The 17,634-nt window shown below is 42.2% G+C and overlaps 1 protein-coding gene across 3 annotated transcripts in view; it reads right to left on the bottom strand.

The window, feature by feature from the left end:
• The window catches only part of TPX2 (TPX2 microtubule nucleation factor), a 57,188-nt gene extending 42,756 nt beyond the window's left edge, over positions 1–14,432 (bottom strand). For 2 of the 3 annotated variants that reach the window (XM_062203997.1, XM_062203999.1), the window contains exons 1-2: positions 14,326–14,432; positions 1,287–1,457 (exon numbers count right to left, since the gene is read on the bottom strand). In XM_062203997.1, coding sequence (XP_062059981.1) covers positions 1,287–1,392 — 106 coding nt within the window. In that variant the 5' untranslated portion in view covers positions 1,393–1,457; positions 14,326–14,432. Of the gene's footprint in view, positions 1–1,286; positions 1,458–11,871; positions 11,929–14,325 lie in introns of all 3 variants that reach the window. The other variant, XM_062203998.1, reaches the window with a different exon arrangement.
• Between the last annotated feature and the right edge of the window lie 3,202 nt (positions 14,433–17,634).

Here is a 17,634-nt window from a genome sequence, read left to right as displayed (position 1 = left end):
AGTGCAAGTCACAGATAGACTTTAAAACTATCACTAAAAAACTGGCAACATTAAACAATGCATTATAGAAAAAGCAAAGTGCAGACTTTGCACTGTGAATATCTCCTTATCTTGGCTTGATACACAGGGCCATACAAGCATAAACTGGCTTTATCTATCACTAAAATACATCATGTTCCTCTTACAGAAAACTATGCCACGAGAATCTGTAGGGCTCACAAAGGACATCTTCTAGTCTTCTAGACTTCCTCAACTAGGGAGATAAGAAGGGAATGTGGGATGTGTAAGGCTAGAGCAGAGCTAGGTTCTCCCAAGGAACTAATCAGTGCAAAACAGTGAAGAGTTTGTTCTACTGACAGCTTCAGGAATGCAGCAAATCCTAGCAATAGCTACTCTCTGTATGTATTCTCTGACTGCAACTGTATAAAAAGATGTGATTATCTGGAAGAAAACTGGGAAGTAAATATTAGAACTAAGGCTGTGGGATTCACTTTTTTCATTTAAACTATATTTTATAGTATTGTTATGCTTATACCTTTGTTGTTGATGTAAGGAAAACTTGAATGGGGCTGGCACTGTGGCATAGAAGGTTAAGCCTCCACCTACAGCACCAGCATCCCCTAAGGGCAGCAATTTGTGCCTGGCTGCTCCTCTTCTGATCCAGCTCTCTGCTAACAGCCTGGAAAAGTACTAGAAGATGGCCTTAGTGTTTAGGGCCCTGCACCCACATGGGACACCCAGAAGAAGCTCCTGGCTCTTAGCTTCAGATCACCCCAGCTCCGGCTGTTGCGACCATTTGGGGAGTGAACCAGTGGACTGAAGATCTCTCTGTGTCTCTCCCCCTCTGTCTATAATTCTGCCTCAAACAAATAAATAAAAAAATCTTTAAAAAAAAGAAAAACTTAGAAAAAGAAATCCTCAGATAGTCCACACATTTTCTCAGGGAAATGATAATATAAGCTATTATTTATGCAATCATGACTTATCTTTTTCTTAATTCTTTTGATATTTCAAGGCTACATGTTTTGTCTGGGAATTTTTCCAAAGTGTCACAAATCTCAAAAAAAAAAAAAAAAAGCCAAGTTTGCATAGTAAGTGAATCTGCAAAAATTAGTGTTGTTCAAGGGCCAACTGTATTTCTAGGATAGCATGGAAGACAACATGTCTTAGTGCAGAAGGGAGTTTTGATTTTAGCTATTTTCTTGCAATTGCTTCTATATTTGAAAGATCCTCAGCACAAAGTAAGCCACTAACCCTGAAAATGGCCACAGAAAGTTGACACTTACCAAACCACAAATCTACATTTTCGCCATCTTCTTCATCATTTAAAGATGTAAAATTGATGAAGTCCGTGGGGGCATCAAAGGTATAAGAACTTTGAACTTGTGACATTTTCCTTAGTGTAGACCAGCAGATTTTTCCCAGTATTTGTATCACTTTTCCCAATAGGTTACCTTCTGTGCAAAGAAATGGTTCAGAAATTTGGTTGAACATTAATTAAGGTACTGATTCCCTAACAATTACTTTGGTTTTACTATAACATTTTCAATTTTGAGAATCGACAATATATTTTACTTTGGCACATCAATCTAAAAGTTTTTTGGGGGAGTGGGGGAGTAACTTGAAGACATTTCTTGAAGTAAATACATTTGGAACTGGAAAGAGGCAATTTCTGTCTCCTTATGTAATAGCCTCTCCAATGCCACAGTGCTTTGTTTATATCTCTGCTATAACACTTACCACCCACTTTATATTAATTAACCATGCAAATTCCTGAAGAACAGGCTTTACTCAGTTTACTCACTTGTTCACCTCATTCTTCCAACTAGATGTTGCATAGCAAGAGCTAGATACAATTTTGTCAAGTACAGGTTTGTTTCCTTAGAAATATTTTCAAAAATTATTTTTTTAGGGCTGGCACTGTGGCATAGTGGATTAGGCCGCTGTCTGTAGCATCCCATATGGGTGCTGAGTGGAGTCTCGCCTGTTCCACTTCTGGTCAGCTCCCTGCTAATGAGTCTGGGAAAGCAGTGGAAGATGGTCCAAGTGCTTGGGCCCCTGCACCCATGTGGGAGACCTGGATGAAGTTCCTGACTCGTGGCTTCAAATAGACCCAGCTCCAGCTCTTGCGGTCATTTGGGGAATGAACCAGCGAATGGAAGACCTCTCTCTCTGTAATTCTGCCTTTCAAATAAATAAAATAAACTTTTTAAAAAAATTACTCTTTGTGGACATCAAGAAAATGATTTTGCAATACACATAAAAGGCACAACATACATAACAAAAGGAACAAGTCAAAGATAGACCTACCCCTACTAATAAAAAAAAGTTTTACAATGCATCCTGTGGAATCTGTAAGTTTAAAAATGAGCACCCACTCCAGCTCTCTCTATTTAACAAAACAGCTAGAAGTAGTATGAAAAATAACCAAAAGGCCATGCTCATTGGCAAATAATCACCTATGAAACCTAATGAGCCATCTGACTTTATCTAGGGAACAACATGCACGTAAAAGTATTCTGTCTTAGAAGGGAAGTACAAACCAGAAATCACTTGCATAAACATTTATTAATTTAGTATCTTTATGCGCTCATTTTATTATAAAAATGCATACTTATAAAGAACAGATAACTAAAAACATCTATTTAAAAAAAAAAACTATAATGCCACAGTATTCCAGACTCCTTCTCCCTCAAAAACTACTTTTAAGTGGGTCATTGACATTTCACTCTCTGCATTTTGTGAACATTTCTCCAACTCAGTAAATACGGACACATCATCAATGGCTGCACCATATTTATCCTCTATTTTTAGCTTTTTAAAATATTTTCACTTTAAAGATACTTCCAAAGGAGCATCCTCATAGCTAAATGTTTATACACCTAGAATTCTTCCTTTAAGAAAAATCCTGGGGCCAATACTGTGTCGTAGCAGGTAAAGCCACCTCCTGCAGTGCCAAAATGCCATATGGGCACCAGTTTGAGTCCCGGCTGCTCCACTTCTGATCCAGCTCTCTGCTATGGCCTGGGAAAGCAGAAGATGGTCCAAGTCCTTGGGCCCCTGCACCTGCATGAAAGACCTGGAAGAAGCTCTTGGCTTTGGATCAGTGCAGCTCTGGCCGTTGCAGCCATTTGGGCAGTGAACCAGCAGATGGAAGATCTCTCTCTCACTCTTCCTCTCTCTCTCTCTGCCTCTGCCTCTTTCTAATTCTGACTTTCAAATAAATAAATAATCTTTAAAAAAAAAAATCCTAAGAAGTAGAGTTGCTGGGTCAAAGGCAGGTTGTTACATATTGCTAAAATACTCTTCAAAAGCATATGTATGGAGTTGGCATTGTGGCATAGCAGGGAAAGCTGCCACCTGTGATGTCAGCATCCCATTTAGTCACCAATTCGTGTCCCAGCTGCTCCACTTACAATCCGACTCCCTGCTAATGGCCTGAGAAAAGCAGCAGCAGATGACCCAATACTTGGGTTCTTGCCACCCACATGAGAGATCCAGAGGAAGCACCTGGCTTCATCCTGGCTCCGCTGTGGCTGTTGCAGCCACTTGAGGAGTGAACCAGCAAAAGGAAGACCTCTCTCTATAACTCTTGACTTTGAAATAAATAATCTTAAAAAAAAAAAATAGGTTAACAGCTAGCTTTTGCAGTTTATATGTAAAGATTAATTAAAGCAAAAAGGAATGCTCCACAATCACACAATAATAATACTAGCAATAATGGTAAGAAATAACTACTAGAGGTGCTCATTATATGCCAGCTGTCTTGAAGTACTAAGAATGTACTATTTCAATGCTCACACAATCCTGTATAGCAGCAATTAATATCTCCATTCTAGAAAAAGAAGCTGAAGATCAGAGAGATTAAATGACCTACCCAATATCACAGTTATGTAAGAACAGCTAGATGCAGAACTGAGACTCCTGACTTTAGTACAATGTTATTTTCTATATCCTTCTGCTCTCTGTCCTTGTGAATAAGAGAAGCATGTTAATGTAGTTAAGTCTCTATCTGCATAGGAAATAGAACTGTATTTATTTCCAAATAGATCCATTCTCTTTAGTCTTTTGCCCTAATGTTCTGTATTATTTCCATCCTAAATTTTTCAGTATCCCTCATTTCTTTCATTATTCATCATGTTTCTCTTACATCGAGGATTTGCTAGGAGTCACAAGATGTGGGCTTGATGATATCCAGTTCCCTTCTTACCAAAATTCAAAGACCGTATCCTCTCACAAAAACTAGACCAAGTTCTAAACACAAAAGAACTTAAAAATCTAACACAGAAAAAAAAAAAATCTATAAATAAAATTAAAGGGGGGGGGGGGTGCTGTGGTGTAGCAGGTAAAGCTCCCACTTGCTGTGCCAGCATCCCCTGTGGGTGCCAGTTCGAGACCTGGCTGCTCCACTTCTGATCCAGCTCTCTGCTAAGGCTTGGGAAGGCAGTAGAAGATGGTCCAAGTCCTTGGGCCCCTGCATCCGCATGGGAGACCCCAAAGAAGCTCCTGGCTTCAGATAGGCGCAGTTCCGGCCACTGCAGCCAGCTGGATAGTGAACCAGCAAATGGAAGACATTTCTCTCTCTCTGACTTTCAAATAAATAAATAAAATAAAACAACAACAACAACAAAAAAAACACAAAATCTACACAGGAGCCAAGGTCAAATCATACTCTATAAATAACAGACAATAATATACAACATTTAAATTATATAGTATGAACCATAAGTATAAAGAGAATTAGAGATTAACATTGATGAAGTATGATTAAATATTTTTCATTGAACATCATCAAAATAATAGTAAGTACACTAAAAAGGAAGTCATCTCCTTGATAACTACCTTCCAATCTTGGAGTAGCCATTCAACTGTTCTACCCATGAGAACTGAGTACAATCTGCTAAGGGATTCATATGAAAAGTTTTACTTTCCTGAACAGCCACAGCTCTTGTTCCTGCTTTTTCTTTCATTCTCTTTGAAGACAGATAACAGCTAGAACTATAGTAGCCATCTTGTGTACATGTGTGGACTGTCTAAAGAAACATAGGTCTTGATACCACTATTTTTTAAAAAGTTTTTATTTATTTATTTGAGAGGCAGAGTTAGAGTAGCAAAAGACAGAGAGTTATCCTCCACCCACTGGTTTACTCCCCAAATGGCTGGAGTAATTTACTCCGCAATGGCTGGAGCTGGGCTGATCCGAAGACAGGAGCCCAGAGCTTCTTCTGGGTCTCTCACTTGGGTGCAGGGACCCAAGGAGTTGGGCCATCTTCCACTACTTTCCCAGGCACATTAGCACAAAGCTGGATTGTAAGTGGAGTAGCAAGGACTTGAACCAATGCCCATATGGGATGAATGCACTGTAGGCGGCAGGTTTATCAGCTACGTCACAGCACCAGCCCCATCACTAAGCTACTGGATCACTGATGAGCAACTGTAGCAACCACATATCTCTAGCCCTCTTATGTAATAAATATATTTGGGGCCACTGCCTGTGGCACTGGCATCCCATATGGGCACTGGTTTGAGTCCCAGACGCTCCACTTGCAATCCAGCTCCCTGCTAATGAGCCTTAGAGAAGTGTGGATAGCATCCCAGGTGCTTGGGCCCCCTTCACACGTGAGAAACCCAGATGAAGCTCCTGGCTCCTGGTTTCAGCTTGGCCTAGCCCTGGTCATTGTGACCATTTAAGGAGTGAACCAGCAGAAGGAAGATCTCTGTCTCTACACTCTCTGTAACTCTACCTTTCAAATAAAATAAAGAATGTTAAAAAAAAAAAGGGGGGGGGGGGACTGGCACTGTGGCATAACAAGTAAAGCCAACACCTGAGGGGCCAGCATCCCATTTATACACCGGTACAGATCCCAGGTGGTGCACCTGGGAAAGCAGTGGAGGATGAACAAAGTACTTGGGCCCCTACACTCGCTTTAGGGACCTGGAGGAAACTCCTGGCTTCAGATTGGCCCAGCTCTGGCTGTTGCAGCCATTTGGGGAGTGGGCCAAGGGATGGAAGATTTCAGTCTCTTTCTCTGCCTTTCAAAAAATCAAAAAATCTTTTTAAAAAATGAAAGAAATAAGAAAAATACTTTTATATGTCATCTGTCACATTTTCTGTTACATCACAAACAACCAAACATAGAAATCCAGAAATCGTTCTTCCATCAGAGACAAGAACAAGAGAAGGTTCTGAGGGGTCCCCCTCTATTTCCCTTCTCCCACCCTCCCTCTCTCTGGCATACTCCATGCCCATGTGTGTGTGCTTGCTTCCTTACCTTTCAAATAAACTTTATCACTTTGTGAAACAAAGAAGTCCAGAATTCTAGTCCTCTGACATTTACTACATGTATATGACATCTCTGCCTACTTACCTCCCATAAACAAATGAAAAGGCATTTCAAGTGTTGTGAAACATACTACCATGAGGTATAATCGCTGCCATTTGACTTCTGATACCTTTCTACTCTTTGACCACATTTCTATTCTAAAGACCCTTAATGAAAGATTTCTCAGTGACTGACAGTGGTTTAAAAAAAATCCCCTTGCTCAAGTTTTCCTGTTCTTGTGAGCAAGCATGCTGGAAGACATGGGAAACTCCTGGATCCCCATGATCTTAATGCCTAACCCAGGTCACTGGGAATACTTCCCAGGCAAGGATGTAATGAAGACAACTAAAGCTGGGGGAGGGAACAGGCAGGAATGTAACATGCAGCAAGGCCACTTAGCCTCCTGAAACCCCTAATTCCATCAAAGCATGCTGCTGAAAACCACCTGGAAAGTGTTCAAATTCAACAACTCCTCATACCCTATCTTCTTTTTTCTGATTATGAAGCTACACTGCCAGCCTCTTTGGAGGTCAATTTACACTTTTCTTTTTGACCGATAATATCAAATGTAGAAATTTATCTTACAGGGGCCAGTGTGTGGTGTAGCGGGTAAAGCCACTGCCTGTGATGTCAGCATCCCATACAGGTGCCAGTTTGAGTCCCAGCTGCTCCACTTTTGATCCAGCTCCCTACTAACAGCCAGAGAAAGCAGCTATTCCCACTGCTGCTCGTGCAGGAGACCTGGAAGAAGTTCTTGGCTCCTTGCTTCAATTTGGCCCAGGCCTGTCCACTGCAGCCATCTGGGGAATGAACTAGCAGATGGAGGATCTCTCTTTGTCTCTCCCTCTCTGTGCTGCTTTCAAATAAAGAAATCTTTAAAAAATAAATAAACAAAAATTTAAAAACCAAGTCTGTAAGAGTCTAAAACCTGGGGTCTCTGTATAGGATTTTCCTATAAATTCCTTCAAAAAGAAGAGATAATCAAATGACAATAGCCTGATAGACAAATGCAAATACTTTCTGCTCTGCACAAAAATTAAGCATCCACAAGAAGTTGCTCATAAAAAAAATTGAGGAAAATTACAAGTCTTATTTATATTAGGAAAACCCTGGGTTGAATCCTACCATAAAGTAAAACATTATTCCCTTAATTATTTTTTCTGAGAGTGTACTTTTGCATGTAAATTGCTTGCTCTATATGTTAGAGGCCAGTGAGGACTTCTCAGTGGATATTCTAGAGCAAAAGATTATGAACGGGGTTTTCAATCATCATGTGCTGAGGTTTAGGACCGGTGGGGGATAAAACACAAGATATGAAAATCAAAGTACACCTAATCTTTATATAGAACCAAAATATTTTTTCAAACATGATCCCTTTTTAAAAAAGCTTCTCTTGAGAGGGACTGATACTGTGGCACAGCAGGTTAAGCCACCACTTGCAATGCTGGTATCCCAGAGTGTCAGTTAAAGTCCCAGCTGCTCCACTTCTGATCCAGCTTCCTGCTAAGGCTCATGGGAAAGCAGCAGATGATGGCCCAGTTGCTAGGGTCCTTGGTGCACATGTGAAAGACCCAGATAGAGTTCCAGGCTCCTGGCTTCAGTCTGGACCAAACCGGGCAACTGCAGGGAATGAACCTGCAGATGGAAGATCCGTCTCTCCATCTCTCTTTTACTCTTACTTTCAAATAAGCTAATATAACCTTTAATTAAAAAAAGAAGCTTCTTTTGAGATTTTTTGGTCTAATATGGCCAACTCTCTCGCTTCCTGAAAAAAGGAAATAGGTAAACAAATACTATCCTTTGAGAAGTCTCTCTTCAATGAAGGCTGAGAGCAGAACATACAGAAGAACTACTAGATCAAGCCAGTTTCCTCACACTGCCTCTCCCACAAAAAATAAATATTAGGGTGTAAAAATCAAAAATTAAAGTCCACAGGGCTTCCTGGGAAATGAAACAGTCCAAAGCCAAAGGCAACTTTCAAATCAGAGCACCCCAGGCATAGTGGGAACTGGATGCCTTCCTGTACCCCTTAATCAAGATTGAATTTCTGTCAACAGGTCTCACTGAGGAAAAAAAAAAAAAAGCACATGCGTCAACCACATTCCCTCAAACAAACCAAGCTGCCAAGCAGAGAATCAGCTTCTCCTTTCAAAATTATCTGAATCTGCCACAGCTCAGACTTCTGGAAAAATTAAAAACATGCTGAATGGAAAAATAGGTATTAATGACTAACAATCCTACAACAGCCCCAAGGAGAAGACCCATCCCATATGCCAGGAACCAGTAAGATTCTTTTTAAGCCATTCCTTTTAAAAGCCATTCATCAAAACATACAGCCCATTTTGTTTCCAAAAAGCAAACACCGAAGAGATACAGATTTTTTTTCCTCCCCCTTTCCTTAAGGTAATTTACAGCTGAATGGGGAATACAACTAAGAATCAGGGTGATTCTTGCTACAACAGGGCATAAACAGAGGACACTCTGCAAACACAGAGGAGAGTATGGTGAAGAAGGCTCAGTCTTACTGATGGACGTGATATCTAAAGGATGAGATAGGCCTGCAGAGTTCTACAGGCTAAAAATGAAGGTTGGGGACTTTATGAGGGAATAAATAAATGAAAAGGGAGAATAAATGGGGAAAAACACATGAGGAAGATTGCAGAAGCAGCAATGCAACCTATTTCCACATTCATCTGAAATTAACCTCCCATTGCCTTATGTCTCCCTTCACTTTCAAACCAAAAATAACTAGCATTGACAAGCTCTATAAATCACAAGGTGCATATTCAGAGGGGGTAGGAGATTGCTGCAGAGGGTGCATTCTAAGCAGGACTGAAATACTGGACCCACAGCTCTTAGCAAAACAAAGACTTTGGTGTGATAAGATGTTCTCAAGCACCTCATTACCCAGGTTATGAGATGAGCCTCGTCTATTCCTACTAGATAGAGAATCATGAGCTAAACAATTGGCAATGGAACACACAGAATAAGTCAAGACTTCATTAGAAGTATGGTTAGTTATGATGATCCCATCCCAGGCGATGCCATTTCCCCAGGGACATCCTCTCCTACTTTCAGAAGGGAGAACAGATCCTGTTACATTACCACAAGTAACATAGAGTTGAGTTATTTTCATCTTACCCATGGAGAAAACACCTACATTTTTTTTCTTGTACATAAGGGATTAGCAGGAGGCAGTAAATGGCAACATAATCCAGTGTGCAATTTTAACTGTTAATCAAAGTCACAAACTAAGTCTGAAGGAAGTTTAATGGACTTTGCGTTTCCACATTTATGTCTGCTAACTTCTACGTGAAATCAGATCTGTTTACAGAAACAGATCTGTGAAGCTTCCAAAATTGGGTCAATTTAAAATACAATGACAATCCCTCAACTGTCCAAACATTCAGAAGTCAACACAGAACACATGAACACTGGTTCTAATTCATCACTATGCAGAACCCTCAAGCAAATATATTTTTCCATCATTTCTCTCAAAAACAGTTTCACATTGCTCTTTTTAAAGGATACAAACTCAGCTCCATATTAAGTTATCCATAGAAATCAACAAACCATAACCCACTCCTAAACAATTAACAGAATGTGAACAGAAATCAATGAATGCTGTTTAATTATCTCCAGGTCAATTATGACACAGATCTCCATAGAATACCAAAAAACTAAATGTTTTAGTACCCTGAAGTGTCTGATACTCCAATAAGAAAAAGCCTAGAGTTTGTAAGGGTAGATGGCAGGGCTATAGGAGGTTACAATCCTAGTTAAGTGACAATCACTTCATTTTGTAGAGACTGGTATACTTTAAGGTATCTGCCAGGGCCAGCACTGTGGCATAGTAGGAAAAGCTGCTGCCTGCAGTGCTGGCGGCGGGTTCAAGTTCCGGCAGCTCTACTTTTGATTCAGCTCTCTGCTATGGCCTGGGAAAGCAGGATAGCCCAAGTCCTTGGGCCCCCGCACCAGTGTGTGAGATCAGGAAGAAGCACCTGGCTCCTGGCTTCGAATTGGCCCAGCTCGGCTGCTGCAGTCATTTGATTAGTGAACTAGTGATGGAAGACCTCTCTCTGCCTCTGCCTCTCTGTGACTCTGCCTTTCCAATAAATAAATAAATAAATAAACCACACAAAATAAATAAATAAAAGGTATCTGCTTTCGGAAATATACACAAACAGAAACCCAAAAATCTAATAAAAGTGGTAGTGGGAAGTGAGGCAGACAGTGACAAGGTTAGAGGAAAATATTTTAACTACAATTATTTTGATTTTTGTACCATATGAATAAGAACACTGTGACATAGAAGGTTAAGCCTCTGAAAGCAGTGTAGGCATCCCATATGGGCACCAGTTCAAGACCTGGCTGCTCCACTTCCCATCCAGCTCTCTATGGCCTGGGAAAGAGGCAGAAGATGGACCAAGTGCTTGGACCCCTGTACCCACGTAGCAGACCCAGAGGCTCCTGGCTCCTGGCTTTGGACTGGAACCAAGCTGCGGCCACTGAGGGCATTTGGGGAGTGAACCAGCAGATGGGAGATATTTCTCTCTCTCTCTCTCTCTCTGCCTTTCAAATAAATAAGTCAATCTTTAAAAAAAAAATGTATTTTTTTGCCTATGTGAATACATACTATTTAGTGGGTGTGTAAACCAGCATAATCTTCCCATGAGGCAATTTGATATTATGTATCAAAAGTCTTAAAAATATGCATTTTTTTATGAGACCAGTGATTTCACTGGGTAAAATACAATGGCAGAATCATATGGAATACCATATGGCCATTAAAGTTACATTGTAGAAAAATTTCATGATATGGAAAAACATTAACCTTATTAAATAAAAAAAGGTAACAGATTTTCAGTGTATGACTTTTTTCCCATCTTAATGTGGGCTCCTTTTAATGTCATCCTTGGGTAGGGGGATTGGGAGAGGTCTGTGCTCCCAGGCCCAGGGGCTTTCAGGGGCCGGGGATCCACCCTCCATAAATATATTTTTTTAAAAAACAAAATATAGGCCGGCGCCGCAGCTCACTAGGCTAATCCTCCACCTTTGGCACCGGCACACCGGGTTCTAGTCATGGTCAGGGTGCCGGATTCTGTCCCGGTTGCCCCTCTTCCAGGCCAGCTCTCTGCTGTGGCCCGGGAGTGTAGTGGAGGATGGCCCAGGTGCTTGGGCCCTGCACCCCATGGGAGACCAGGAGAAGCACCTGGCTCCTAGCTTCGGATCAGTGTGGTGCACCGGCCGCAGCGCGCTGGCAGCGGCAGCCACTGGAGGGTGAACCAACGGCAAAGGAAGACCTTTCTCTCTGTCTCTCTCTCTCACTGTCCACTCTGCCTGTCAAAAAAAAAAAAATAGACATATAAAAACTGTAAAGAAATTTATCAAAATATCTAAAAGGGTGCTTTCTGTATTCAGTAAATTTCTTCCTAAAGTTTGTGCTACTTCATAAAGATACATTAAAGTTATCTAAACACTTATAAAGTTGATACATTAATGTCCCCCTATTCATTTTTTATATTACTCAGGTGTTGACACAGCTTACCTGTGACTTAAATTGTCAGACTTGACTCACGTTGCAATATAATCTTTCACCTCTTTTCTAAAATCATGAAATCAAACAGATATTTCTTATCAAGAAGTAGAAGCAGCAGAGAGACAATGAAACAGATTTGGATTCTCCATAATGAAAAGGATTAACAAAGAATAGGAAGGGACCATAAAGACCAAGGCTAACTAACCTGCGAAAAACCAAAAGATGTTTCTGAGAACTAGCAGCACAAATCTCCCAGCGTGCCGAACTTCTTAACAGACTGCTGCTGCACCTGTGTAAAGCTACTCTGAAGCTGTTTAGTGTCCATTTACTATTTTCTGGTATCTGACATTACCCCCACTTTCCAAAGCCTGCAATTTAGGACTACTGACACCAAGGGGTGGTAGTGTATACTTCTATTCAAGCATCAAGACAGATAGCAGGCTCACAAACAATATGAACGAAGTTGTACTACCCTCTTTTACTTTAAGAAAAAAAGCATAAATAGCATTTCCCTCAAATTTCCAAAGTAATCTCCTACTTTTAATTTTATACTTTTCTCATTATCTTTAATGTCTTTCCCTTTTAGCAAGTTTCCTTAGGCAGAGAAAGAAAGAAAGAATCCCACTGCATTTGTCTATCCTTTTCTCATAAAGTATCTTGGGCTGCTGATCTCTAGGTTTGTGTTTCAAATACACTTGTATTCACAGAACCATTTTGTTGTTCAATCTCTCAGTAGTTAATTCCTGCTTCCTAAGCTTATCCATGGCAAAGAAAATTAAGTTGGTCAAAGAGCATTTAAATCCCTCCTGCTTTCTTCCCCAGCAATTCATAAAGAAAATCAAGTAAGAGATCCAGGAAAGACCAAAGGAAAAAATATAGAGAGGATATAGGATTCTGAACAACCTTCCCTAGTATTTAAACAAGAAATTGAGAACTTTCCCACATAATCCCTTCTCCTGGACAAACTTAATCCCTACTGTGGAATAATTAACTTTGTCAATGGTGGAATATAGATTTCAGCATAAGTCTGGCCAAAATAACCCTATTTTATTTAAATAATCTCAAGAGCTTAAAAAAATTCACCAAACTAGTTCAATCCGATCCAGCTTTCCATACCCACAATTTTGTAGTCAGTTTAGATAGTGCTATCCTGCCTATCCAACAGATATTTAGTGATTCCTGTGCACCGTGACTGTTCTAGTCTCTAACAAACTCTGCTTTTCAAGAACCAGTGTGCATTCCACTTGCTCCACACAAAGCAACCTCTGCCTGTTTTAAGCCTCACTGATCTCCATCACCTCTGAACTGCCCTGAAAAAGCACTCAAATTTTGCCTTGATTTGTTTTGATTGATACTTATCAATTTGAATCCATCTTTTTGTTCCCAAACATACCAGAAAGCCCTTCACATATCTGTATACCCACAGATTCTATCACACAGTAGACCCTCAGAGGTCAACTAACTGGCTACCTTAACAAGGGTATTCAAGTATGATCTGGGGGTGGCTTGACAGGTAGCTTAATACACCCAGTTCACAATACAAGAATATCTTTACTACAGCAGCCAACAGTCCTGTTTTTGACGGCATCTGATGAGCAAAGAAACTCAAAGGAACGACGCAGGATTTCAGGACAAGGTAAAGCTGAACCAGAAAGCACAACAATTAATTTAAAGCAAAATCAGCAAGTCAAAAATACTTTTCTAAGCAGGAATGATTTGGGGAAGTCCTTGTTATTGAAATATTATTCAACTGTGAGAAAAAGAAAATAGGGCGTAAACCAATCCTACAATACTATAAGCCCGTTCATAGCTTTCCTTCCCCCTCCAACCTATTAACGTCCTAAGACAGGAAATCAGAAAGGGTATTAAGGGATTTGATAAAAAGGGGAAGGATTGGACAAATATACCTAATGGAATTCATGTTAAACCCAAACTAGAAGACACCGCCAACAGGAAGTAAACTCTCCCTCAATTATGTTCTTTCACTATTTAATTTACCTTACACAACAGTTTTGAAACGTAGCTGGGGCCCCATCTGCTTTCCTCCATCAAATACCACACTCATCTCTAGAAATTTATTTATATTCTGGGCCTCGCTTCCCTCCTTTGTAAACAGCATCTACTTCGTTGGCTCGGGCGAAAATCAAATTGGAAAGCGTACGCAGAGCACGGCACTAATTCTAGTTGCCGCTATTATTGGCCGATAGCCTCCCGCAACTCTTTATTCCCCCTATTTCCCGGACAGACCGTGGAAAAATCTTGTCTCGAAGAAAACGGTGTCCCAAAGCCCCCGCCCCCACCCCGCCGGGCCTGGGCGGCCCTCGGCACCGCAACGGCCCCAGAGACCAGGCCTAGAGGCACGGACCGCACCACGAGATGGGAGCCGACCTCCAGCCGCTCCAAAATCAAGAATGGAGCCTCGCGCCCAGCTGCTCCCCTTTGTCTTCCCACGGTTCACCTCACCTCAGCTCGCCCGGTCTCTCCTCGCCTTAGCTCTGACGACCAAGCTCCCGCAAGCCCGCCGCGGGACTCGTACCGTTGAAAATTTGAACCCGGGCACCCTAGTCGAATGCACCAATCAGAGCCGCGGGGACCGGCAATCCTAGCATCCCGATTGGCCTTAGAATGCGCAGCGACGCCGGAAGTTGGTAGGCGGAACAGAAAGCCAACCGCCCACAAGTCTCCTGGGAAATGTAGTCTTGTGCGCCTTTGTCGCCTCCAGAACAACTCTTGAAAGGACGGTACTACAGAGCCCAGAATGCTCTGCTCCGGACTGTTTGGGGAAGGTGGTACCGACGGAAGAGGTGGGGATTCCGCTTAGATGACAGAACAGCTCGCTTCGAGGACCTCTCCAAAGCTTTAGGGGAAGGAAACTCTAGTTTTAAAAATTAATCTGGGGCCGGCGCAGTGACTTGGTTAATCCTCCGCCTGCAGCGCCGGCATCCCATATGGGCGCCAGTTCTAGTCCCAGTTGCTCCTCTTCCAGTCCAGCTCTCTGCTGTGGCCCGGGAGTGCAGTGGAAGGTGGCCAAGTCCTTGGGCCCTGCACCCGGGTGGGAGACCAGGAGGAAGCTCCTGGCTTCGGATGGGCGCAGCGCCGGCTGTGGCAGCCATTGGGGGGTGAACCAACGGACGGAAGACCTTTCTCTCTGTCTCTCTCTCACTGTCTGTAACTCTACCTGTGAAATAAATTTTTAAAAAAATAATAGCAAGATACGTTCATAATAGCAACAAAACTACAAAGCTTCCAAACTTAAGGCTAAGACTTCAGTGGGAAAAATAAAAGCAGTAAAACTTCGTTGAATAACAAAATTAAATGAGATTATATTCCTTGTTAACGGATGAAGATACAATATAAAGATGTGCATTCTCCAAATTAAAAGTTCCAGGCAATGCCAATGAAAATCCCAATAAGTTTTGTCATGAAAGCTGCCAAGTTGATGCTAAAATTCATAGGGAAGAGGAAAAACACAGGAGGTGTCATCTGAATTTTGAAAAATAATAGGTGGTGCTAAACTAAATTTGACTTTAGGATGCCTCAGGGCTTAGGTCCTTACATAAAGACCGCAACCTAGTTTAGTAGATAAACAAAGACGGTGCTCTTCCCGCAAACGGAGTCTCAGTTACGGCAGCTGAGCTTCAATCAAGAACTGCAAGCTGTAATACATTAAGCTTCCCTGTACCCCACTCCCGTCTTCAGTCCATAAATGCTGCCTAACTTATAGCCCAAAATTCTGCTTCCGTAGGCTGGCCAAGCTGTTCATTGCTCCATTAAGTTGTTAAATGTAAGTTGTCTAAGTTGTTTTCCATTTTGTTAGGGATTCTGAGACATTTAGAGGGGATTCACACCCTAGATTTCATACATACTGATACATTATAGTAATTCTAAAACCACGGAAGTGCGGTCAATAAAATTTACCCAAAAACTACAGGATAAAAGACCTAGTGTCTTCAAAAAAAATAAATAACTAGGATTTTGTTTTGTTTTTTAAAAGTCCTTGTTTTTTAAAGCTGTGTGTGGAAATAGAAGGGATGAAACGACTCTAGTCATTGACAGTGAGGCTGGTGTTGGGGCACAGGAGGTTAAGGTGCCACTTGGGGCGATCACATCTCACACCTGAGTGCCTGGTTCCCAGCCCCAAGTGCACCCCGGGAGGCAGCAGATGACGGCTCACGTATTGAGTCCCTGCCACTCACATGGGAGATCCAGGCTGAGTTCCAGGCTCCTGGCTTCAGCCCTTAGCTTAGCCCTTAGCTGTTGTGGGCATTTCAGAGAGTGAACCAGCAGACGGAAACTCCCTCTCTCTCTCTCTCTGCATTTTAAATCTAATTAATTAATTAATAATTGGGAGTATGCAGCAGAAGGAAACAGGCAGGAGTTCAGATGAAACGAGATTAGCCACAAGTTAACAAGTATTGAAACTGAGTGATGAGCTCATGATACATAAACACATAAATGTACTTTTTCATGTGTTTGAAATTTTCCACAATTAAAATGTTTTTTAACTGCCAATTATTTATTTTTAATTTATTTATTTGAAAGGCAGAGTTATAGAGATAGAGGAAGAGAGAGTGGTCTTACATCCACTGGTTCACTCCCCAAATAGCCACAATGGTTGGGGCTGGGCCAGGCCAAAGCCAGGAGCCAGGAGCTTCTTCTGGGCCTCCCACAGCAGTGGAGGGACCCAGGCCCTTGGGTGATGGCCCCAAAATGAATCTTTAGCAACCCAAATGTGCACCAAATGATAAATGGATAAATAAAACATCATTTCTGCCTCTCTCTAACTCTGCCTTTCAAATAAATCTAAAAAAAAATAAAATAAAATGTGGTATATCCATACATGCTACAACATATATGAATCTGAAACATTACGCTACGTTGAAGGAGCCAGAGGTGGGGAGCAAACGCAGGCAGTCTGGAGTAGAACACAACAGACGTCTTTACTAGCACCCTAACCACAAAGCAAACACCCACGCCTACATATTTTTGAAGTTCTCATATCGAAGTAAAGCTTTCTAGGGCCAGCATTTGGTACCGTGGCTAAGACACCAGTCAGGACCCCTGCATCCATATCAGAGTGCCTGGGTTTGCTCCTTGACTCCAGCACCTGAGTCCAGCTTCCTGTACTGCGCATGATGGGAGGCCTGGTGATGGCTCAAGTCATTGGGTCCCTGCCATGCTGTGGGTGACTTGGCCCAGCCCTGGCTGTAGCAGATACTTGCGGAGAAACCAGTACAAGGGGGATCTCTCTTTCTCTGACATTCTAAATAATAAAGTTTTAAAAGTAATACTTTCAGCCAGCGCCGCGGCTCACTAGGCTAATCCTCCGCCTTGCGGTGCCGGCACACTGGGTTCTAGTCCCGGTCGGGGCACCGGATTCTGTCCCGGCTGCCCCTCTTCCAGGCCAGCTCTCTGCTGTGGCCAGGGAGTGCAGAGGAGGATGGCCCAAGTGCTTGGGCCCTGTACCCCGTGGGAGACCAGGATAGGCACCTGGCTCCTGTCATCGGATCAGCGTGGTGCGCTGGCTGCAGCGGCCATTGGAGGGTGAACCAACGGCAAAGGAAGAAAAAATAAAGAAAAAAGAACCCCCAAAGGAGTGGGTCCAGAGCGCTTGTGGATGACTTGAACACGTGTTTCGAGGCTGATGAATTCTCAGGGCTCTGTCGTACCGGCCCTTAAAAGGAGAGTTGTGGAGTCTTTAGATCCGATGACAGGAGCCAGGTGCCTATCCTGGTCTCCCATGGGGTGCAGGGCCCAAGCACTTGGGCCATC

Source organism: Lepus europaeus, chromosome 10, assembly GCF_033115175.1.
Source record: "Lepus europaeus isolate LE1 chromosome 10, mLepTim1.pri, whole genome shotgun sequence".
Taxonomy (NCBI): Eukaryota; Metazoa; Chordata; class Mammalia; order Lagomorpha; family Leporidae; genus Lepus; species Lepus europaeus.
The sequence above is the reverse complement of the archived record's forward strand: the minus strand, read 5'-3'. Positions and strand labels throughout refer to the sequence as shown.